General features: G+C 43.5%; 2 protein-coding genes and 1 pseudogene across 2 annotated transcripts in view; all 3 read left to right on the top strand.

The window, feature by feature from the left end:
- Positions 1-106: 106 nt before the first annotated feature.
- Positions 107-4,067, top strand: LOC105535466 (zinc finger protein 561-like). Its single transcript, XM_011974569.1, is given in 6 exon segments — positions 107-166; positions 918-1,044; positions 1,963-2,045; positions 2,937-3,274; positions 3,276-4,002; positions 4,005-4,067. Coding segments are annotated over 6 exon segments (1,398 nt in total).
- Positions 4,068-9,971: 5,904 nt separating this feature from the next.
- On the top strand, positions 9,972-17,885 carry LOC105535465 (annotated as a pseudogene).
- The window catches only part of LOC105535463 (zinc finger protein 562), a 25,738-nt gene continuing 19,160 nt past the window's right edge, over positions 17,456-24,033 (top strand). The window contains exon 1 of the mRNA XM_011974566.1: positions 17,456-17,881. The gene's annotated coding sequence lies outside the window, so the exon portion shown is untranslated. The remainder of the gene's footprint in view (positions 17,882-24,033) is intronic.

Below are 24,033 nucleotides of genomic sequence, written 5' to 3'. Positions count from 1 at the left end.
GGATGGTGTTGATCTCCTGACCTCGTGATCCGCCCGTCTCGGCCTCCCAAAGTGCTGGGATTACAGGCTTGAGCCACCGCGCCCGGCCGGAGTTTTCTTAGAGCAAATGAAGCCTTACTCAAGGACTGAGTCCCCAGATGAATTTCCCCAGAGAATGAAGTCTCCTGTACACAAAGTGTTAACTTGAAAATCATCCCAGTAGCTCAGTAATTACTACTTAAGCTTGACCTTGATGGTACCAACTGCATCTTTTTTACATTACTGGGTGTGATGACAGATGATAAAGCAGATGAAAGTGTCCTTTTATCAAGTTATTCACTTATCAGCATTTATCAGATATATGCAGTGTGCTCAGGAGTGTGCTGCATAGAGACCAATGGGACAGGAAGAGCTCCTAACCTGGTGGTGCTGAGATAAAGTGTAAGCAGTGTGCAATGGCTCGTGCCTGCAATTCCAACTACTCAGGAGGCAGAGGTGGGAGGAGCACTTCAGCCCAGGAGATCGAAGCTGCAGTAAGCAGCAATTGTGCCTGTGTGACACAGTGGGACCCTGTCGTTATATATAAATAAATAAACAGATTGGATAGATAGATAGATAAAAATTCATGCTTAGGAAGTACTGTTCTCATCAAAATAAAAATTTAAAATTTAAGAATAAAAATATTTAAAAATTAAAAATAGATCAAACAAAAAAAGATTTAAAAAAAAATTTTTAAAGTGCTGTTCAAGGCATATGCCTGTAGGAGGTCCACCTTGATTGTTTAGACACAAGAGTTCCTGAGACATTAAATTCTGGAGTATATCTTGGGAGATCTCAGAACCACATATAAGTGAATATAAGTTTCCCCTTCATTATTCTCCAGTGAGCATTGGCGGAAGTGTTCATTGGCTCAAACCAGCATGTGTGTGATGACTTAGGATTCAGTGACGTTTGATGATGTGGCTATGGAGTTCACCCCAGAGGAGTGGGCTTTACTGGACACAACTGAGAAATACCTTTACAGAGATGTGATGCTGGAGAACTACATGAATCTGGCCTCTGTGGGTAAGAGTAACATCACTTTGCTTGGCATGGTGGCCTGCACCTGTAGTCCCAGATACTTGGGAGGCTGAGGTCAGAGAAGTGCTTGAGCATGGGAGTTTGATAGTAGCATGGACAATATTGTGAGACCTCGTCTCTTAAAAAAAAAAAAAATCGTAAAAATAAAGACTAGGCCAGGCATGGTGGCTCACGCCTGTAATCCCAGCACTTTGGGAAGGCAAGGTGGGCAGATCATGAGGTCAAGAAATCAAGACCAGCCTGGCTAACACAGTGAATCCCCTTCTCTACTAAAAATGCAGAAAATTAGCTGGGTATGGTGGCAATCCCTGTAGTCCCAGCCGCTTGGGAGGCTGAGGCAGTAAAATCAGTTGAACCTCAGAGGCAGAGGTTGCAGTGAGCCGAGGTTGCATCACTGCACTCCAGCCTGTGCAACAAAATGAAAATCTCAAAAAAAAAAAAAAAAAAAAAAAATTAAAAAAAAGATTTTTAAAGATCCACTTTACCTCAGAAGATTTAAGCTATTTTTCTCAGAATTTCAGATATCTCTGACTTTTATTTTCTATGTAGTCAAACATTTCTATGACCTAACAAAACTACCTGTTCTGTCTTTTTTTTAAAGTTTATCATTTTGATACCTATTATTTATCCCGATCTTTCCTACTTTCCTTTCCTGATAATCTTCTCTTCCTTTTCCCCATCGTTTTATTTTTCACAGAAGCAGTTTGTAGTAATCTATCTAAACACATCAGTTGTGTAATAAACCCCACGTCCTTATAGCCAAATTTTTGACATGCCAAAATCCTCAAAGTTCTCTAGCTTATCTTTTATTACTGTGTTTAATTTGAAAACAAATACAAATGACTCATTGTTTTAAACATTTCTTCTATAAACCCTTATATTTCTTTTTCTGCTTAACTTCAGAATGGGAAATACAACCTCGAATCAAAGGGTCATCACTTCAGCAGGGTTTTTTGAAGAATCCAATATTCAATGGGATACAAATGGTAAGATTCATGAGTGATATTTCTTAGTTTCCTCTCAGAAAAGATTGATAATTCCATTCTAGGAAATAGCATCATCAGAGCTATGACTTACTTCTGTAATCCCAGCTACTTGGGAGGCTAAGCTGAGAGGATCATTTGAGCCCAATAGTTCAAGACCAGTCTAGGCAGTATAACAAGATCCCATCTCTGATTTTAAAAAGAGGCTGGATGTGGTGGCTCATGCCTGTAATCCCAGTACTTTGGGAGGTTGAGGTAGGTGGATCACTTGAGGTCAGGAGTTTAAGTCCAGCCTGGTCAACATGGTGAAACTCTGTCTCTACTAAAAATGTAAAATCTACACTATTTGGTTGGGTACAGTGGCTGACGCCTGTAATCCCAGCACTTTGGGAAGCTGAAGCAGGAGAATTGCTTGAGTCTAGGAGATCGAGACCAGCCTGAGCAACAGGAAGACCCTGTCTCTACAAAAAATAAAAAATTAGCGGGGTGCATTGGCATGCAACTGTACTCCAAGCTCCTTGGAGCACTGAGGCAGGATGATGACTTGAGCCTGGGAGATTAAGACCGCAGTGCACTGTGATTGTGCCATGGTACCCAGCCTAGATGACAGAGTGAGAACTTGTCTGAAACCACCCCCGACAATTAAAAGAAGACAGTTTTTCTTGCTTTGTTTTGTTTTTGTTTTTTAAATAATTTAGAGCCAGTGGCATAAAATTCTAGCAAAAGATCCATCATTCAATCTGGAAGAAATCAAGAAGGTAGGAAATGAAAAAAAAATTAAATATTAAAAAGTAAAATGATAATTGTCACCAAAATAATGTTTCCGTGTTCAGATGGGTGAAATCTTTTAATATGTCTGAAAACATTTTAAATCCTTTATCCCCTCCTCAGCAGACAAGGAGCTACAGTGGATGGAAACTCTGTGAGAATTGTGGAGAGGTCTTCAGTGAACAGTTTTGCCTTAAGACACACATGAGAGCTCAGAATGGAGGGAACACTTCTGAGGGTAATTGTTACGGAAAAGACGTCCTCAGTGTGCACAAGGAAGCCTCTATTGGACAGGAACTTTCCAAATTTAATCCATGTGGAAAAGTCTTCACCTTAACTCCAGGCCTTGCTGTACATCTTGGAATTCTCAATGGAAGACAACCATACAAATGTAAGGAATGTAAAAAAGGCTTTAAGTATTTTGTGAGCCTTGATAATCACACGGGAATCCACATTGGAGAGAAACTGTGAATTTCAGGAATGTGGGAGAGCCATCACACCTTCCTCATACCTAAAGCAGTGTGTAACAGTTCATACTGGAAAGAAATCTAAAAAGACTAAGAATTGTGGGAAATCCTCTACTAATTTTTCTCAACTTTCTGCACATGTGAAAACTCATAAAGGAGAGAAGTTCTTTGAATGTAAAGAATGTGGAAGACCCTTTAGAAATTCCTCATCCGTTAATGTTCATGTTCAGATTCACACTGGAATAAAACCACACATATGTACAGAATGTGGGAAAGCCTTCACTAGATCAACTCACCTTACTCAACATGTAAGAACTCACACTGGAATAAAACCCTATGAATGTAAGGAATGTGGCCAAGCCTTCACTCAATACACAGGCCTTGCTATACACATACGAAATCACACTGGAGAGAAACCCTATCAGTGTAAGGAATGTGGGAAAGCCTTCAATAGATCTTCAACGCTTACTCAACATAGAAGAATTCACACAGGAGAGAAGCCTTATGAATGTGTTGAATGTGGGAAGACCTTCATTACTTCTGATCATAGTAAACATTTGAAAACTCACAGTGGAAAAAGGCCCTTTGTATGCAAGATATGTGGTAAAGCATTTATGTATTCCTCACCCCTTAGTGTTCACCTGCGAACTCATACCGGAGAGAAACCCTTCATATGTAAAGAATGTGGGAAAGCATTTGCTGTTTCCTCACACCTAAGTAGACTTGAAATGAAAGAATTCACACTGGGGAGAAACCCTATGAAAGTAAGGGTATGAGTGTTACCATTTAGCTCATAGGTTGCCATCTTTAATTATTGGCAGTGACACTAAAGATAATCAGATTTGTCCTAAATGCCTTGTGGAGGTTGTAATGTCTCATGGATTGGCTTTGGATGCCATCCTGAGGGTCTGAAATTATACCTACAGGTTCTGAATACAACTTCATGGTTGCCTGAGTCTGGGCATCTGTGAAGAAGGGTCATGGATGGTGAGGTCAGTACTGCAGGCTGCCTCACATTAGTGATTAGATTCCTAAGATCATAGCATTAACAAGTTCTGTATGAGATAAGTCATCTAGATTGGTCCCAGCCCCTGTTAGTAAGATGCTCCTCCAAGGGTATCTTCTGTTCCCACAGATCCTGCAGAGCATGGCAGGTATGAAACCATCCTTAACTGCCAGTGCACTTTCACAGTGATTATTTCTGTGTCTCCTTCTTATAAAATCTACGAAGTGTGACAGCCTTACCTGTTCTGTCTTCTCTGTCCATTTTAGGTGGCACAGTGTAAGTGGCAGTGTCTCTTCTAGTATAATCCAGTATCTCTCCTCACTTCTGTTAAGATGGCTGATATAGTCCATAAATCCCACTGATGATCTCTTTATCAAATGATTGTTCAGCCACACATTCAGGATTGTCTTCAGTACAAGTTTGGTAATTTTTGCAGTACAGATAGGCTGAGAATTTTCCAAATCTTCCAAGTTCTGGTTCTGTTTTCTTTTATATTTCTTCTGCAGTTCAGGTCTTCTCTTTTGCATTTTCCTGTAAGCAGTCAGGAAGAATGAAGCTTCCTGTGTCCTTTAACACTTTAATTACAGATATTAGTGATAAATACCCAATTTTATCTCTCTCAAGCTCTACTTTCCACAAAATGCTAGAATACAGTTCTGCCAAGTTCTTCACGACTTCATATCAAGGGTTGTCTTTTCTTCATTTTCCAATAGCATGTTCCTCATTCCCCAGTGACACCTCACCAGAATCACCCTTACTAATATTATTTCCAGCTTGCACATCGGAATTTTTATAGCCTCTACTCATTTGTCAATTTCAAAGCTGCTTCACATTTTCAGTTTTTTGTTTGTTTGTTTGTAATGGCAGTACCTCACTTTTCAGTGCCAAAATCTGCCTTAGTTAGCTCAGGCAACCATAACAGAATAACACAGACCAAATGGCTTACAAATTCTTTTAATTTTAAATAACTGAAGTTAAAAACACAGATTTTTTTTTTTTTTTTTTTTGAGACGGAGTTTGTATTTTTACTTAACCATGTATCTTGGAAATCACTTCATGTGAGTTCATAGAGATCTTCATTCATTTCTAGGGCTGCATGATATTCCATTGGTGGATGTACCATATATTCAGATACTCTAATAATTGAGAGCATTTAGGCATTCATATTGCAATCACAAACAGTGCTGCAATTAATACTCTTGAACTTCTTTGAATTGTTAAAGGTTTACCTTCAAGGCAGATTCTTAGAAGTTTAGACTGAATCCTGGACCTGGTTTAAAAAAAAAATTCTTAAAAGTAGGATTGTGGCTGGGCACAGTGACTCATGCCTGTAATCCCAGTACTTGGGAGGCCAAGGCAGGTGGATTACTTGAGGTCAGGAGTTTGAGACCAGCATGGCCAACATGGTGAAACCCCGTCTCTACTAAAAATACAAAAAATTAGCAGGGCGTGGTGACACATGCCTGTATTCCCAGCTACTTGGGAGGCTGAGGCAAGAGAATCCCTTGAACCCGGGAAGCGGAGGTTGGGGTGAGCCAAGATCGTGCCATTGCACTCCAGCCTGGGCAACAAGAGCGAAACTCCATCTCAAAAAGAAAAAAAAAAGGAAAAAAAAGAAAAAGCAGAATTGCAAGGCCAGGCATAGTGGCCCGTGCCTGTAACCCCAGCACTTTGAGCTCCTTAGTTTGAGAGCAGCCTGAGTAACAAGGTGAACTCATCTCTAAAAAATATGCAAAAATTAGCCGGGTGTTGTGGCTCATGCCTGTAGTTCCCAGCTACTCTGGAGGTTGAGGTGGGAGCATTGCTTGAACCTGACAGGTGGATGCTGCAGGTAGCCCAGATTGTGCCACTGCATATTCCAGCCTGGGGGACACAGCAAAACTTTCTCAAAAAAAGAAAAAGGTCGGGCATGGTGGTTCACGCTTGTAATCTGAACACTTTGGGGTGGGAAGATTGCCTGAGCTCAGGAGTTTGAGACCAGGCTGGGCGACATGGCCAAACCCTGTCTTTATTAAAAATTAAAAAAAATTAGGCTGGGCGTGGTGGCTCACGCCTGTAATCCCAGCACTTTGGGAGGCCGAGGCGGGTGGATCATGAGGTCAGGAGATGGAGACCATCCTGGCTAACACGGTGAAGCCCCATCTCTACTAAAAACATGAAAAATTAGCCGGGCGAGGTGGTGGGCGCCTGTAGTCCCAGCTACTCCGGAGGGTGAGGCAGGAGAATGGCGTGAACCTGGGAGGCGGAGCTTGCAGTGAGCCAAGATCGTGCCACTGCACTCCAGCCTGGGCGACAAAGCGAGACTCCATCTCAAAAAAAAAAAACAAAAACAAAAAACCGAGTGTGGTGGTGTGCTCCTGTAGTCCCAGTTACTAGGGAGACAGGCACAAGAGTTGCTTGAACCCAGGAAGTGGAGGTTGCAGTGAGTTGAGATCACGCCATTGCACACCAGCCTGGGCAACAGAGGGAGACTGTCTCAAAATTTAAAAAAAAAGAAGTTTCCAGATTGCACAGGTAGTGTTTTCAGGTATTGCCAATTTCTTCTCTGTAGTATACAGCCTCTGAATTGTCCCCCAATAATTCCTGTTTCTCAATAGTCATACCTTTGTGTAGTCCTCTCACGTTGTACCAGGCTTCATCTCTGTGCCTAGCAGAATGTGGCAAAAGTCATATTAAGTCACTGCGGAAGTTTACGTTACAAAAGACCACATGCATATGGAATCTCACTGGAGTCCATACAGTGAAAGCAATCTTGAAAAAGAAGTTTGTTGGGTAGGGCAAGGTGGCTCACGCCTGTAATGGCAGCACTCTGTGAAGCCAAGGCAGGTGGATCATTTGAGGTCAGGAGTTTGAGACCAGCTTGGCCAATATGGCAAAACCCCATCTCTACTAAAAATACAAAAATTAGCCAGGCACAGTGGCAGACTTCTGTAATCCCAGCTACTCAGGAGGCTGAGGCAGAAGAATCGTTTGAACCTGGGAGGTGGAGGTTTTGGTGGTGAGCCGAGATCATGCCATTGTCCTCTGGTCTGGGCAACAGCGAGACTTAGTCTCAAAAAAAAAAAAAAAAAAAAAAAAAAAAAGATTGTTGGAGAATTCACACTTTGTGATGTCAAAAGTTACTAGCCTGTAATCCCAACAATTCGGGAGGCTGACTCAGGAAAACTGCTTGAGTCCAGGAGTTTGAGACCAGCTTGGGCAACTTAAGGAGACTTCATCTCATCTCTACAAAAAATAAAAATAAAAAATAGCTCGGCATGGTGGTGCATACCTGTAGTCCCAGCTACTCAGGAGCTGAGGTAGGAGGGATCCCTTGAGCCCAGGAAGTTGATCCTGCAGTGAGCTGTGATCGCACCATTGCACTCCAGCCTGGGCAACAGAGTGAGACCCTGTCTCAAGAAAAAAGCAGGAAAAATAGTATTACAAAGCTATAGTAATCAAAACAATGTGGTATAGGCATAACTAGACATGGAGACCATTGTTATAGCATAGAGAGCCCAGAAATAAACCCTTACAGATATTATCAAATGGCTTTTCATAGTGATGCCAACAACCTTCAATGGAGAAAGGGCAGTTTTAATTTTCTTGCTGGGCTACATTCCCAGGAGGTTAGGCATTCTTAGTCACAGGAAGAGATAGGAGGTTGGCACAAGATACAGGTCATAAAGACCTTGCTGGTAAAACAGGATGCGGTAAAGAACCCAATCAAGTTCCATCAAATCCAAGATGTTGACAAATGTGACCTCTGGTCATCCTCACTGCTAATTATAGGTTAATTATAATGCACTAGCATGCTAAAAGACAGTCCCATCAGCTCCATGACTTCGTACAAATGTCACAGCAATGTTTGGAAGTTTACCTAGATAGTCTAAAAGGGAAGGATGCTAGGTTCCAGAAAATCTCTGCCCCTTTCCTGAAAAACTTCTGGACACCCCACTCCTTATTTAGCATATAATCAATAAATAACCATAGGTATACTCAATGGAGCAGCGCATAGGAAAGGAGACCAGACTCCTTTCCGTTAACAATACCATCATGATCCAGTAATCCCACTACTGAGTGTATTTCCAAAGGAAATGACGTCAGTATCTTGAAGAGATATCTGCAATCCCACGTTCATTGCAAACTTCTTAGAACATAATAGACAAGATATGGAAATAACCTAAATATTCCTGGACATTTAGGAATGAAGAAAATGTGATATATACACGTGAATATTATTTAGCCTAAAAAAGAGAAGGAAATCTTGTATAATCTCACATATATGTGGGCTCTGACATAACCACATAGCCCTTGACTCACAGAAGCAAAGAAGAGAATGTTGGCCAGGGGCAGTGGCTCACGCCTGCAATCCCAGCACTTTGGGAGGCTGAGGTGGGTGGATCACGAGTTCAGGAGTTCGAGAACAGCCTGGCCAACATGGTAAAACTACGTCTCTTCTAACAATACAAAAATTAGCCAGGCATGGTGTTGGGCGCCTATAATCCTAGCTACTCAGGAGGCTGAAGCACAAAAATCCCTTGTACCCAGGAGGCGGAGGCTGCAGGGAGCCAAGATCCTGCCACTGCACTCCAGCCTGGGTGCAGAATGAGACTCCATCTGAAAAAAAAAGAAAAGAAAAATTTGGTTGCCAGGGAATGGGAGAATGAGGAGAGACTGGGGAGACGTTAGTCAAAGGGTATAAACTTTCAATTACAAGATGAAAAAATTCAGGGATTTAAATGTACAGCATGGAGATTTTGGTAACAATACTGTATTGTCCGGCCAGGCGGAGGCTCACACCTATAATCCCAGCACTTTGGGAGGCTGAGGTGGGGAGAATCAAGAGATCAAGACCATCGTGGCCAACATGGTGAAAGCCCGCCTCTACTGAAAATACAAAAAATTAGCCCAGTGTGGTGGTGTGCACCTGTAGTCTCAGCTACTCAGGAGGCTGAGGCAGGAGAATCTCTTGAATCCGGGAGGCAGAGGTTGCAGTAAACCGAGATGACGCCATTGAACTCCACCCTGGTGACAGAGTAAGACTCCGACTTAAAAAAAAAAAAAAAAAACCTGTGTCATATTCTTGGAATTTGCTAAGAAAGTAGTTTTTAAGTGTTCTCAACACAGTAAAAAAGGTAACTGTGAAGTGATGGATGCATAAATTAGTATGATAGTGGTAATCATTTCACAATGTTTATACAAAACATCACATTGCACACTTTATACAGTTTTTATTTGTCAATGATGGATCAATAAATCTTGTGGTGGGAGGTGGGAGAGAAGTGTTAGCAGAAAAACTGGATATAGACATGCATAAGAAGGGAGTTAGACCCTAACCTTATACCATATATAAAATGAACTTAAAATGGATCAAGGCCGGGCACAGTGGTCCACGCCTGTAATCCCAGCACTTTGAGACGCCGAGGCAGGTGAATCACAAGGTGAGGAGTTCAAGACCAGCCTGGCCAATATGGTGAAACCCCGCCTCTACTAAAAATACAAAAATTAACCGGGTGTGGTGGAGAGCACCTGTAATCTCTGCTACTCTTGAGGCTGAGGCAGGAGAATTGCTTGAACTGGGGAGGCGGAGGTTGCAGTGAGCTGAGATAGCGCCTTGCACTCCAACCTGGGCAACAAGAGCAAAACTTCGTCTCAAAAAAAAAGAAAAAAAAAGGATCAAGAGCGCTTTCTTTGCCTAACGCAGCCATGGCCTGTGGTCCCAAGAAGCATCTGAAGGGGGTAGCAGCTCCAAAGCATTGAATGTTGCATAAATTGACCAGTGTGTTTGTTCCTCATCCATCCACCGGTCCCCACAAGTTGAGAAAGTGTCTCCCCCTTATCATTTTCCTAAGGAACAGACTTAAGTATGCCCTGACAGGAGATGAAGTAAAGAAGATTTTCATGCAGCCATTTGTTAAGATCGATGGCAAGGTCCGAACTGATATAACATACCCCGCTGGATTCATGGATGTTATCAACATTGACAAGATGGGAGAGAATTTCCATCTGACCTGTGACACCAAGGGTCACTTTGCTGTACAACGTACTACATCTGAGGAAGTCAAGTACAAGTTGTGCAAACTGAGAAGAATCTTTGTGGGCACAAAAGGAATCCCTCATCTGCTGACTCATGATGCTCACAACATCTGCTACGCTGATCCCTGTATCAAGGTGAATGATACCATTCACATTGATTTGGAGACTGGCAAGATTACTGATTTCATCAAGATTGACATTGGTAACCTGGGAAGAATGGACATGATCAACAACAGAGTAGCACCCTCGATCTTTCAACGTGGTTCATGTGAAAGATGCCAATGGCAACAGCTTTGCCACTCTACTTTCCAACATTTTTGTCACTGGTAAGGGCCACAGACCACGGATTTCTCTTCCCCAAGGAAAGGGTATCCGCCTCACCATTGCAGAAGAGATAGACAAAAGACTGGTGGCCAAACAGAGTCTTGAGTGGATGAAATGGTCCCCGAGTGACATTTTAGATCTTCAGATGTAATTTAAAATAATGTGGCATGGCTGGGCACAGTGGCTCACTCCTGTAATCCCAGCACTTTGGGAGGCCGAGGTGGGTGGATCACGAGGTCAGGTGTTCAAGACCAGCCTGACCAACATGGTGAAGTCCTGTCCCTACTAAAAAGAAATACAAAAAGTAGCCGGGTGTGGTGGCATGTGCCTGTAATCCCAGCACTTTGGGAGGCCGAGGTGGATGGATCACGAGGTCAGGTGTTCGAGACCAGCCTGACCAACATGGTGAAGCCCTGTCTTTACTAAAAAGAAATACAAAAAGTAGCCGGGCATGGTGGCGTGCACCTGTAATCCCAACTACTCAGGAGGCTGAGGCAGGAGAATCACTTGAACCTGGAAGGCAGAGGTTGCAGCGAGCTGAGATCGTGCCACTGCACTCCAGCCTGGGCGACAGAGCAAGCCTCTGTCTTAATAATAATGTGGCATGATTTTTAAAAAATGGATCAAAAACCTAAGTGTAGTGTAAGAGCTAGAGCTGGAAAACTATTAGAAGGAAACATAGGTGAGAAAGCTTCATGATATTGGAATTGGAAATGATTTCTTAGTTATGTCATCAACCATACAGGCAACACAAGAAAAATTATGAGTTAAACCTAATCAATACAAATTTTGTGCTTCAAAGCATAATAACAAGAGAGTGGAAAGACAATCTACAAATGGGAGAAAATATTTGCAAGTCCTGTATCTGACTGGGGACAAATATTCAGAGTTTCTTTTTAAAATTTCTAGAACCCAAGAGTAACAACAACAAAACCCAATTCAAATACAGAAAAAGGACTTGAATAGTATCACCAAAGAAGATACACAGATGGCCAATAAGCACAGGAAATGATGCTCACGAAAAGATGCTCAACATCACTAAACATCATGAAAATGAAAACCAAAACCTTGCTGGATGTGATGTCTCACACCTGTAATCCCAGCACTTTGGGAGGCTCAGGGCAGGGGATTCCTTGAGACTAGGAGTTCAAGACCAGTCTGGGCATATGGTGAGATTTCATCTTTACAAAAAAATTTTTTAAATTCAGCCAAGCATGGTGGTGGCATGCACTTGTAATCCCTGCTACTTGAGAGGCTAAGGTGGGAGGATTACCTGAGTTCAGTAGGTTAAGGACTGCAGTGATCCATGATCATGTCACTGCGTTCCAGCCTAGACAACAGAGTGAGACCCTATCTCAAACAAACAAACAAAAAAATTAAACAGAATTATCATATGATCCAGACATTCCACTTTGGCATATATATCCAAAAGTGTTGAGAGCAGGTGCTCAAAGAAATATTTGTACACCAATGGTTTATCTCACTAGTATTCACAATAGCCAATCCCTGCCCAACTGCAATTTTAACACACTTGATTGTTTGAAACATAGCCTGAACGAGCTTATTTTTAGCCATTTTGAGTGTACCTTCTTTGAAAACCCCATCCCCCTGCTGTCCTACAGAGCTTTTTATTTTTTATTTGTTTTGTTTTTGTATTTGTTTTTTTGTTTGTTTGTTTTTTTGAGATGGAGTCTCACTCTGTTGCCCAGGCTGGAGTGCAGTGGCAAGACCTCAACTCACTGCAACTTCCGGCTCCCAGCTTCGAGTGATTCTCCTGCCTCAGCTTTCTGAGTTGCTGGGATTACAGGCGCACGCCACCATGCCCGGCTAATTTTTGTATTTTTTAGTAGAGATGGGGTTTCACCATTTTGGTCAGGCTGGTCTCGAACACCTGTCCTCGTGATCCGCCCCGCTGCTCTCCCAAAGTGCTGGGATTATAGGCGTGAGCCACCTCGCCGGCCCTTCAGAGCTTTTTAACTGGAAGATATGCTGCCAGTCTGGTGAGTATCATCATTTAGTTATTTATAAGCACCCTCTTTGATTCCCTTTCTCCTCCGGGAGTCTCTCTTCCTTTCCACCCTTTCTGAGAAGCGACCCACAGGTAGAAGCCTGTGAATACTCTCTTGCTGTTTGCTCCCTCCCCCACTGCTAACCTGTCAAAGCACATCCCAAGTAAAGCTTGTATGCTATTGCTGCCTTGTAGTTACATCTTTTTCCTTACTCGTCCAAGAAATAACTTGAACACCTTACATACATGTATGGTTTTATTTTTCACATTTAGATCCCTAGTCCATTTGGAGTATATTGTTGTACATGCTGTGAAGTATAGATTTAATTTCATCTTTTCTCTGATGGCTAACCAACTGTCTTAGACTTTACATTACAAATGGCATTTTTTAGTCTATCGATCTGAAACAACACTTTTTTTTTTTTTTAAACGGAGTTTCACTCTTGTTGCCCAGGCTAGAGTGCAATGGCGCAATCTCGGCTCACTACAACCTCTGCTTCCTGGGTTGAAGCAATTCTCCTGCCTCAGCCTCCCGAGTAGGTGGGATTACAGGCACATGACACCACACCCGGTTACTTTTGTATTTTTAGTAGAGACGGGGTTTCTCCATGTTGGTGAGGCTGGTCTCGAACTCCCGACCTCAGGTGATTCGCCCACCTCGGCCTCTCAAAGTACTGGGATTACAAGTGTGAGCCACTGTGCCAAGCCTATTTTTTGTATTTTTAGTAGAGATGAGGTTTCACCATGTTGGCCAGGCTGGTTTTGAACTCCTGATCTCAAGGGATCCTCCTGCCTTGACTTACCAAAGTGCTAGTATTACAGGGGTGAGCTACCACACCCAGCAAAATACCACATTTATGAACCAAATTTCTACATGTTCTTGGGTCTATTTATAGATATTTTATTAGTCTGTTTCTGCTTCATGCACTAGTACCACATAGTTTTAATTATAGAGACTTTATAGTATTTTTTTATTTATTTTAAAATAATTTCTTTGTTTTGGGTGAAAACTGTCAATAGTATGTTTTAATATCTGTTGCTTATCAGTGCTTTTGTTTTTGTTTTCTTTCTTTTTTTTTTTTTTTGTCAATAGTATGTTTTAATATCTGTTGCTTATCAGTGCTTTTGTTTTTGTTTTCTTTCTTTTTTTTTTTTTTTTGACACAGTCTCCCTCTGTCCCAGGCTGGGGTGCAGTGGCGTGATCTCAGCTCACTGCAACCTCCGCCTCCCGGGTTCAAGTGATTATCCTGCCTCAGCCTCCCGAGTAGTTGGGACTACAGGCGTGTGCCACCATGACCAGCTAATTTTTGTATTTTTAGTAGAGACACGGTTTCACCATGTTGGCCAGGATGGTCTTGATCTCCTGACCTTGTGATCTGCCTGCCTCAGCCTCCCAAAGTGCTGTGATTACAGGCTTGAGCCACAGTGCCCGGCCTTGTTTTTGTTTTCTTGCTTATTATCAGATTTTCTTCTTCCATATAAACTTTTAGTATCAATGTACCTAACTCCAGAAAAACTTTTGGTATTTTAATTGGGATTATGTTACATTTCTGAATAAACTTGGGGAGAATATCTGGTATTAGTGCTATTTTACAACGTAGGAAATGTGGTCCTGGCCCATGTGGTAAGATCAGAAAAATAACAATAGAAATACATATTTTTGGCCAGGCGTAGTGGCTCACGCTTGTAATCCCAGCATGTTGGGAGGCCCAAGTGGGCGGATCATGAGGTCAGGAGTTCGAGACCAGCCAGGCCAATATGGTGAAACCATGTCTCTACTAAAAATACAAAAATTAGCTGGGCATTGTGGCATGGGCTTGTAGTCCCAGGTACTCGGGAGGCTGAGACAGAAGAATCTCTTGAACCAGGGAGCAGAGGTTGCAGTGAGCCAAGATTGTGCCAGTGGACTCTAGCCTGGGCAACAGAGCGAGACTCCATCTCAAAAAAAAAAAAGAAAAAGAAGAGAAAAAAGGAATTTTTTTAAAAAAAGTTTTTGCTGTGTTGCTCAGGCTGGTCTCCAACTCGTGGCCTCAAACGATCCTCCCATATTGGCCTCCCAAAGTGCTGGGATTACGGGCATGAGCCAACGTGCCCAGCCAGAAATACATACTTGATGAGGACAAAAAAAAAAAAATCAAGATTTATATAGAAAAGTATTATTTGATTGAAAATGTGGCCATGCGCAGTTGCTCATGCCTATTGCAGGGAAAAGAGAGATCAGACTGTTACTGTGTCTATGTAGAAAAGGAAGACATAAGAAACTCCATTTTGATCTGTACCCTGAACAATTGTTTTGCCTTGAGATGCTGTTAATCTGTAACTTTAGCTCCAACCTTGTGCTCACAGAAACATATTTTGTATGGAGTCAAGGTTTAAGGGATCTAGGGCTGTGCAGGATGTAGCTTGTTAACAGTATGTTTACAGGCAGTATGCTGGGTAAAAGTCATCGCCATTCTCCATTCTCGATTAACCAGGGGCACCATGCACTGCGAAAAGCCACAGGGACCTCTGCCCAGGAAAGCCAGGTATTGTCCAACATTTCTCCCCACTGAGACAGCCTGAGATATGGCCTCGTGGGATGGGAAAGACCTGACTGTCCCCCAGCTTGACATCCATGAAGGGTCTGTGCTGAGGAGGATTAGTAAAAGAGGAAGGCCTCTGTCTCCTGCATGCCCCTGGGAATGGAATGTCTTGGTATAGAACTCGATTGTACATTTGTTCTATTCTGAGATAGGAGAAAACTGCGTTGTGGATAGAGGCGAGACATGCTGGTGGCAACGCTGCTCTGTTATTCTTTACTACACTGAGATATTTGGGTGGAGAGAAGCATAAATCTGGCCTACGTGCCCATCCAGGCATAGTACCGTCCCTTGAACTTATTTGTGACACAGATTCCTTTGCTCACATGTTTTCTTGCTGACCTTCTCCCCACTATCACCCTATTCTCCTCCCGCATTCCACTTGCTGAGATAGTGAAAATGGTAATCAATAAATACTGAGGGAACTGAGAGACCAGTGCTGGTGCGGGTCCTCCAAATGCTGAGTGCCGGTCCCCGGGTCCATTGTTCTTTCTCTATACTTTGTGTCTTATTTATTTTCTCAGTCTCTTGTCCCACCTGACGAGAAACACCCACAGGTGTGTAGGGGCTGGCCCCCTTCACCTATACTCCCAGCGTCCTGCCTGGCTGAGTTCCGCGAATCACAAGGTCAGGAGTTTGAGACCAGCCTGGCCAACATGGTGAAACACCCTCTCTACTAAAAATAGAAAACATTAGCTGGGTGTAGTGGCAGCTACCTGTAATCCCAGCTACTTGGGAGGCTGAGGCGGGAGAATCGCTTGCACCCCGGAGACGGAGGTTGCAGTGAGCTGAGATCGCGCCACTGCTCCAGCCCGGGCGACAGAGTGAGACTTCGTCTCAAAAAAAAAAAAAAAAAAGTAAAAAGAAAACAATGGAAACAGGAGGTTCTATAAAATAAAGAATGAAAAAATATGCTGGGTGCGGTGGCTCACGCCTGTAATCCCAGCACTTTGGGAGGCCGAGGCGGGTGGATCACGAGGTCAGGAGATTGGGACCATCCTGGCTAACACAGTGAAACCCTGTATCTACTAAAAACACAAAAAAATTAGCCTGGTGTGGTGGCGGGCGCCTGTAGTCCCAGGTATTCGGGAGGCTGAGGCAGGAGAATGGCGTGAACCCGGGAGGCGGAGCTTGCAGTGAGACGAGACTGCACCATTGCACTCCAGCCTGGTGGACAGAGGGAGACTCCGTCTGGAAAGGAAAAAAAAAAGAAAAAATAAAGGCACACAGAAAGAATGACCGAATAGAAGAAATAGACCATGCCATTCACTGGTCTATCACTGGCAGGTTTATCATATGGAAGATTCATGGAAAGGCTCCAGGAACATGAGGAGTGGCATACAAAAAAGCTTTACACAGACACACACACACACACACACATTTTTTGAGACCAAGTCTCGCTCTTGTCCCCCAGACTGGAGTGCAGTGGCACAATCTCGGCTCACCACAACCTCCGCCTCCCGAGTTCAAGCGATTCTCCTGCTTCAGCCTCCTGAGTAGCTGAGATTACAGGCGCCCGCCACCACACCCAGCTAATTTTTGTATTTTTAGTAGAGACGGGGTTTCACCATGTTGGCCAGGCAGGTGTCAAACTCCCGACCTCAGGTGATCCGCCCGCCTCGGCCTCCCAAAGTGCGGGGATTACAGGTATGAGCCACGGCGCCTGGCCATATATATATATTTTAATAGAGACAGGGTCCAGCCGAGTGCGGGCCTGGGCAACAAGAGTGAAACTCTGTCTCAAAAAAAGAAAAAAAAAGACAGAGTCTTGCTATTTTGCTCAGGCTGGTCTGGAACTCTTGGACTCAAGCTATCCACCTGCCTCCCAAAGTGCTGGAAGGCCACCGAGCCCGCCTGGGATTAGCTTTGGAGGAGCATCCTCTGGGGTGCGTCCTATCCCCCATCCCCGCCCTTCCAGCCCTTCTGGCCACCTGAAAGGCGGGCTAGGCCGGCTCCCACCTCTAAATCGCCCCCAAGTACGGGCCCCACCCCTCGCCCACAGTTCCCTCCAGAGGCCCGGTTCTAACCTCATCTTTTTCTCTGAACCTGTTTCTGCATCCCGCTCCCTGAGCCAACCCCAGGCCCGTCCGCACCCACGATTAAGGAAACTAGAATTTCTGTGTTCGATCAGGTCCTACGTGGCTGAAACTTAAGTCCCGGAGCCCCACCCGGCCGGAGGCTCGGAGCGGAAGTGACGTCAGCGCGCCACCGCCATCTTTACCGGCTGTGGTTCCGCATGGTCAGTGCCATTTCGCTTTTATCCTGGTGGAATCCACCCGGCCTGTGGTGAGTTCCACCTGCTTGGGGGTCCTGGAGCTAGCAGGGGGGCGGCAAAGGAAGGACTGGGCGCGGTCGCCCAGGAGCCTCTCGGATCCGCCTTGTTTCACTGGCCGTCGGCCCTCCCGGTGCGGCTTCTGGCCAGTTCCGAGAGGCCGCACACTCCGTCTATCCCCGTCAGGAGCCCCGTCGGGAAGTGAGTCTGTCCCGCCTTCGCGGGGTGTTTTCTTGAGTGCTTTCATCCGCTGTGCTCCCCTCTTGAAAAGCTTGGAAAGCAACCTTTGTGAGTTTTTTTCTTTCCGAAAGGAAAAGGATTTCTACCGTTCTAGTGAGGTTGGCTCTGGCCCCGCAACGTCCCGCGTCCGGAACGTGGCTTTTCGGGCGTGTACCTGGTGAGCACCGGCAGAAAAATGGTTTCAAGAGGGCTGTGACTTCCATTCATTTGCTAAAAAATATCTCATCTGAGAATCTGGCGTTGTCTTGATGTCCTTTACTTTTTTTTTTTCTTTTGGAGTCTTACTCTGTCACCCACACTGGAGTGCAGTGGCACGATGTTGGCTCACTGCAACTTTCACCTCCCGGGTTCAAGTGATTGTTAGATACGAGTTTTAAATTTCTTTCTAAAGAATCAGTATGTCAGTATGTTTAATTCTTTGCCATCTACTTTTAAACTTCCCCGTAAAGCAACCTTTTTCCATCACCTGCTCCACCCTGACTCATTCTGGTTACCTGCTCCAGCCAGACTCATTTCTATTATCTGCTCCGCCCTGACTCATTTTCCACCCTGACTCATTCCAATTTACTGCTCTGTTACAACCATTTTTCCCACCAAGCCATTCACCCCGTCACTCTCTTTAAATTAGCTAATCGGAATTAGTTTAACCTGTGGGGTCTAACCCTCGCCATAGGGGAACGACACAGCGGCAGGGGCCACATTCCTCAAGAATAAGAACCCGTTCCCCTCCCTTGTCCTGGTGTGCGCTCACCATTGCTCCATCTGTGAGGGCACACTCTTGTATAGAAGGAAATTGCCTTGCTGAGATAATAAAATTTTATATTCGAGTGCTATTTTTTTTTTGTGGCACTGAAACTTTATTTATAACATGATTCACCTGCCACAGCCTCCTAGTAGCTGGGATTCTGGGCGTGCACCACCACACCCAGCTAATCTTTTATATTTTTGGTAGAGATGGGGTTTCACCATGTTGGCCAGGCTGGTCTCGAGCTGCTGACCTCAAGTGATCCACTCGCCACTTATTTTTGACACATTACATTCAGCTGGAAAAAACGTATAGTTGTTTAGAGTGTGCCTATTTTTGTATGTAAATATGAACACATGTAGACTGTAAGCCTTTAGTTTTTTATTTTTATTTTCTTGCAGGTTATTTTTTTTCTAGTTGTTACCAGCTGCAAGCCTTTCTACTTAAGAAAGCCCGGCCAGACGCGCTGGCTCACACCTGTAATTGTAGCACTTTGGGAGGCAGAGGCAGGCAGATCACCTGAGGTCAGGAGTTCAAGACCAGCCTGGCCAACATGGTAAATACAAAAATTAGCCGGGCGTGGTGGCAGGCCCCTGTAATCCCAGCTGTTGGAGATAAAAAAATAAAATGCTCGGTGCTGCAAAGTGAAACTAGCACTCAGGCAAAAGTTTTCTCAGCAACGCAATTTACTGCTGTAGAAGGGTGAGTCTCATGGATGGAGCGATGGCGAGAGTACACTGCATAAGGGAGGGGAAGGGGTTTTTATTTCTAAGGCAGGGTCCCTACCTCTGTGTCACTGCCCCATGGGTTAGGGTCGGACCGCACAATCTAAACTGACCCTATTGAATATTTTCCCCAAATAAGGAAGGGTAGGGTGATGTGTGAGTCACGATGGTGGGACGTGCGGTTTCGAAGAGTGGAATAGGTGCAGAATGGGTAGCCAAGGGAACAGAGGTGAGTTATTGATTAGAGCGGACAGGAAGGTTGTTTACAGTAAGTAGAGGCAAGGAGGCATGGAGAACAGGAAAGCTGAGTTTGAGAACAAAGAACAAGGAAGTTAACAGGCTGAACTTTTGAAGAGAAATTCAGAGAAATATATTGTATCTTACATAGCTACTCCAGAGGCTGAGGCAGGAGAATCGCTTGAACCCGGGAGGCGGAGGTTGCATTGAGCCGAGATCCTGCCACTGCACTCCAGCCTGGGCCACAAGAGCGAAACTGTCTCAGAAAAAAGAAAAAAGGCCATAATACTCAACTATTCTCTTCATCTGAAGTTCTTAGGTCTGTACTTCCCCACAGAGCTTCAAAACAGGGGCCTCTAGGAACCAGGAAGAAAGGATGGAGGCTTTATTACACTGACACTAGAATTATTTGTTATTATAATCAGGATATTTTTCTAGTATCACTGTAATAAAATATCTAGTATCTATATGATTTATTATTATTAAGAGCATGTTTGGACTAAGTGTAGTTTTTGTATTTTTTTTCTGAAAAATCTGATCCTAAGGAAAGCTTGAACATCTGACATACGCAGACATAGCAGATTTACTTAATTTTTTAGCATTGTGGTTTTTTTTCTTTCTCCTTAGGCAAATCTTATGGTGAACAATTTGAGTGTAAATTGAGCATAAATTGTACACGTGATGCTTAACCTTTAAATACTTGGTAATGCACCTCCTAAAAGACACTGTCATGCTAAAACCACAGTGCTAGTATTTCACTTGAATAAAAAATGTCATCTAATGTCTGCTTTGCGTAATAAGTGAAGTTCTCCGCATTGATTCAACGTATGCTCTTGGGTGTTTTTGGATCTAAGATCCATTCAAGAGTTTTACATTGCAATTGTTAGTGTCTTCAGTGTCTTTTTTACCTAGAACAGTTATTATTGTCTATTATATTGACTTTCAGAGAGTCACACTCACTTAGAAAGTCATACAATCAGATATTTCTGATTGGATTCTCATGGTGTGTGTAAATATTCCGTTATTTCATGCGATTTCCTACAAACTTAGAATTGGGTCCAGAGGAGAAGCTGACAACCATTGTTTGATAATAGGTGACAGTATGTACTTCATGCTTTGGGGACCAGAAAGTCTCAAATTACTCAGTTCTGCCTTAGTTACTTCATGTCCCATGATTAGTTGTTCGTTCTCTTATCATGTGCTAGTGGCAAATCACAACCTCTTTCTCAAAAAAAAAAAAAAAAAAACAGTTAATCTGCACAAGAGGACGTGGGTTGACTCTGGAATACCAGAGGGCTGTACTCTACATCTTCTGTTAGTACATGCCACAGTCTTCCAATAAATAACATGCTATTTAACATGGACATGTTAAGTATCATTGGGTCTGCTGGATTAGGTGAACCAAGTGCTTGGGAAGCTTGCGGTGCTGCCTGAAATTGCTCTTGCCTACAGTTGAAACTAGAATCCTTACAGGTAACTGTGTGGGCTCGTTAAAGCACCTGCAAATGTATATGTTGCCTCCAAAATTCAAGAGGTCTATACATGGTAGTTTTTGAGAAACCTCCATACTGGGTTTTTTTTTTCTTTTTTGAGACAGAGTCTTGCTGGATCACCCAGGCTGGAGTGCAAGGGCATAGTCATGGCTCATTGCTCCTTTTTAGTGGTAGGCGGTATTAGGTGAAATAACCTGGAGTGACATATTGCAGGGATGTCTTTGCATGATCCAGACAAGGGAATACCTTTACCCACAGACTTGGTGGCCCCAGAATCTCCCACACCATATTTTACAATCCAGAAAAAAATTTTTTGACTCATAATAGATGAACATATTTTCAGAGTACATGTGATAATTTGATACATTCACATAATCAAATCAGGTTAAGTAGGATATCTGTCACCTTAAATATTTATCTTTTTTTTTTTTTTTTAAGATAGAGTTTCGCTCTTTTTCCCCAGGCTAGAATACAGTGGCGTGATCTCAGCTCACTGCAACCTCCGCCTCCTGGGTTCAAGTGATTCTCCTGCCTCGGCCTCCCAAGTAGCTGGGATTACAGGCATGCGCCACCACGCCTGGCTAATTTTTTTGTGTTTTTAGTAGAGACGGGGTTTCTCCATGTTGGTCAGGCTGGTCTTGAACTCCCAACCTCAGGGGATCCGCCCGCCTCGGCCTCCCAAAGTGCTGGGATTACAGGCATGAGCCACTGTGCCCGGCCAATATTTATCTTTATTGTAGAAACATCAAGTTATTCTCTTAGCTGGGTTGAAATGTATGATAGATGAGTGTTAAGTGTAGTCACCCTACTGATCTATTGAACACCAGTTCTTATTTCTTCTAACTGTATATTTTACCCAGGAATCAACCTCTCTTTTTTTTTTTTTTTTTTTTGGAGATGGAGTCTTGCTGTCACCCAGTCTGGAATGGAATGCAGTGGGATGATCTTGGCTCACTGCAACCTCTGTCTCCTCCCAGGTTCCAGTGATTGTCCTGCCTCAGCCTCCCGAGTAGCTAGGATTAAGGGGTGCACCACCATGCCTGGCTAATTTTTGTAGTTTTAGTAGAGATGGGTTTTACCATATTGGCCAGGTTGGTCTCGAACTCCTCATCTCAGGTGATCCGCCCGCCTTGGCCTCCCAAAGTGCTGGGATTACAGGCATGAGCCACCTCATGCAGCCTAATCAACCTCTATTCCTGTCTCCTTCCTACGCTTCTGGCCTCTAGTAACCACCAATCTGTACTCTATGCTCATGAGATCCACTTTTTTAGCTCCCATGTGTGAGAATATGGGGTATTTGTCTGCTGTGCTTGGCTTATTTCACTTTCATGATGACCTCCAGTTCTATCCAGTTGCTGCAAATGACAGGATTTCATTCTTCTTTATGGCTGAATAGTAATCCACTGTCTATATGTACCGTATTTTTTTTTTATTAATTCCTTCATTATCGACCAGTTAGGTTGATTCCATATTTTGGCTATTGTGAGTAGTGCTGCGGTAAACAAGGGAGTGTAGATATATCTCTTCAAATATATTGATTTCCTTTCTTTTGGATATATACCCAATAGAATTCCAGATCAGATGGTAGTTCTATTTTTAATTTTTTGAGAAACCCCCATACTTTGTTTTTGTTTTTGAGGTAGTCTTGCTGTGTCACCCAGACTAGAGAGCCATGGCATAATCATGGCTCACTGCAGTCTTGACTTCCTGGGCTCAGGTGATCCTCCCACCTCAGCTTCCTGAGTAGCCAGGATTATTGGCCTCCACTAATACACCTGGCTAAGTTTTTTTGTTTGTTTGTTTGATTTTTTGAGACAGAGTCTCACTCTGTCACTCAGGCTGGAGTGCAGTGGCATGATCTTGGTTCACTGCAACATCCACCTCCCGGGTTCAAGCAATTCTCCTACCTCAGCCTCTGGAGTAGCTGGGACTACAGGTGCATGCCACCATGCCCAGCTAATTTTTGTATTTTCAGTAGAGACAGTTTCACCATGTTGGCCAGGCTGGTCTCAAACTCCTGACCTCAAGTGATCTGCCTGCCTTGGCCTCCTAAAGAGCTGGGATTACAGGCATGAGCCACTGTCCCTGACCGGTTGTGTGTGTGGGTGTGTGTGTATGTGCACGCGCAGACAGGTCTTGCCAGGTTCAGACAGGTGTTTTGTGTGTGCATGTGTATACAGACAGGTCTTGCTGTGTTGCCCAGGCTGGTTTGGAACTCCTGGTCTCAGGTGATCTTCCACCACAGCCTCAAGTTTTGGGATTACAGGCATGAACCACCACACCTTAATATTGTTCTCTGTAGTGGCTGTACTAATTTACATTCCCACTAACTGCATATAAGGGTTAACTTTTCACCACATCCTCATCAGCATTTGTTATTCCCTGTCCTTTTTCTAAAAGCCACTCTAAATGAGGTGAGATGGTATCTCATTGTGGTTATGTGTGATTTGTATTTCTCTGATGATTAGTGATGTTGAGCATTTTTTCATATACCTTTTGGCCATTTGTATGTCTTTTTTTTTTTTTTTTTTTTGAGAAACATCTATTCTGACCTTTTGCCGATTTTTTTATTGGATTTTTTTTCGTTATCAAGTTTGAGTTCCTTATATATTCTGATTATTAATCCCAGGTGGATAGTTTGTAAATATTTTCTCCCATACTGTAGATTGTCTCTTCGCTTTGTTGATTGTTTCTTTTGCTGTGGAGAAGCTTTTTAGCTTGATGTAATCTGATATGTTTATTTTTGCTCTTATTGCCTGTGCTTTTGAGGTCTTCCGAAGAAATCTTTATCCAGACCAATGTCCTGGATTGTTTCCCCAGTGTCTTCCTCTACTAGGTTTATAGTTTCAGGTGTTAAATGTAAGTCTTTAACCTGTTTTGACTTTATTTTTTTTATGCTGAGAGATGGCATCTAGTTTTATTCTGCAATGGTTATTCAGTTTTCCCAGCAGCATTTATTGAAAAGACTGTTATTTTCCCATTGTATGCTTTTGGTGCCTTTGTTGAAAATGAATTGTCGGCCGGGCGCGGTGGCTCAAGCCTGTAATCCCAGCACTTTGGGAGGCCGAGACGGGCGGATCACGAGGTCAGGAGATCGAGACCATCCTGG

This window comes from Mandrillus leucophaeus, unplaced genomic scaffold (genome assembly GCF_000951045.1).
Source record: "Mandrillus leucophaeus isolate KB7577 unplaced genomic scaffold, Mleu.le_1.0 Scaffold1463, whole genome shotgun sequence".
Lineage (NCBI taxonomy): Eukaryota > Metazoa > Chordata > Mammalia > Primates > Cercopithecidae > Mandrillus > Mandrillus leucophaeus.
Note: the sequence above shows the minus strand (reverse complement) of the source record. Positions and strands in the feature narration are given on the sequence as shown.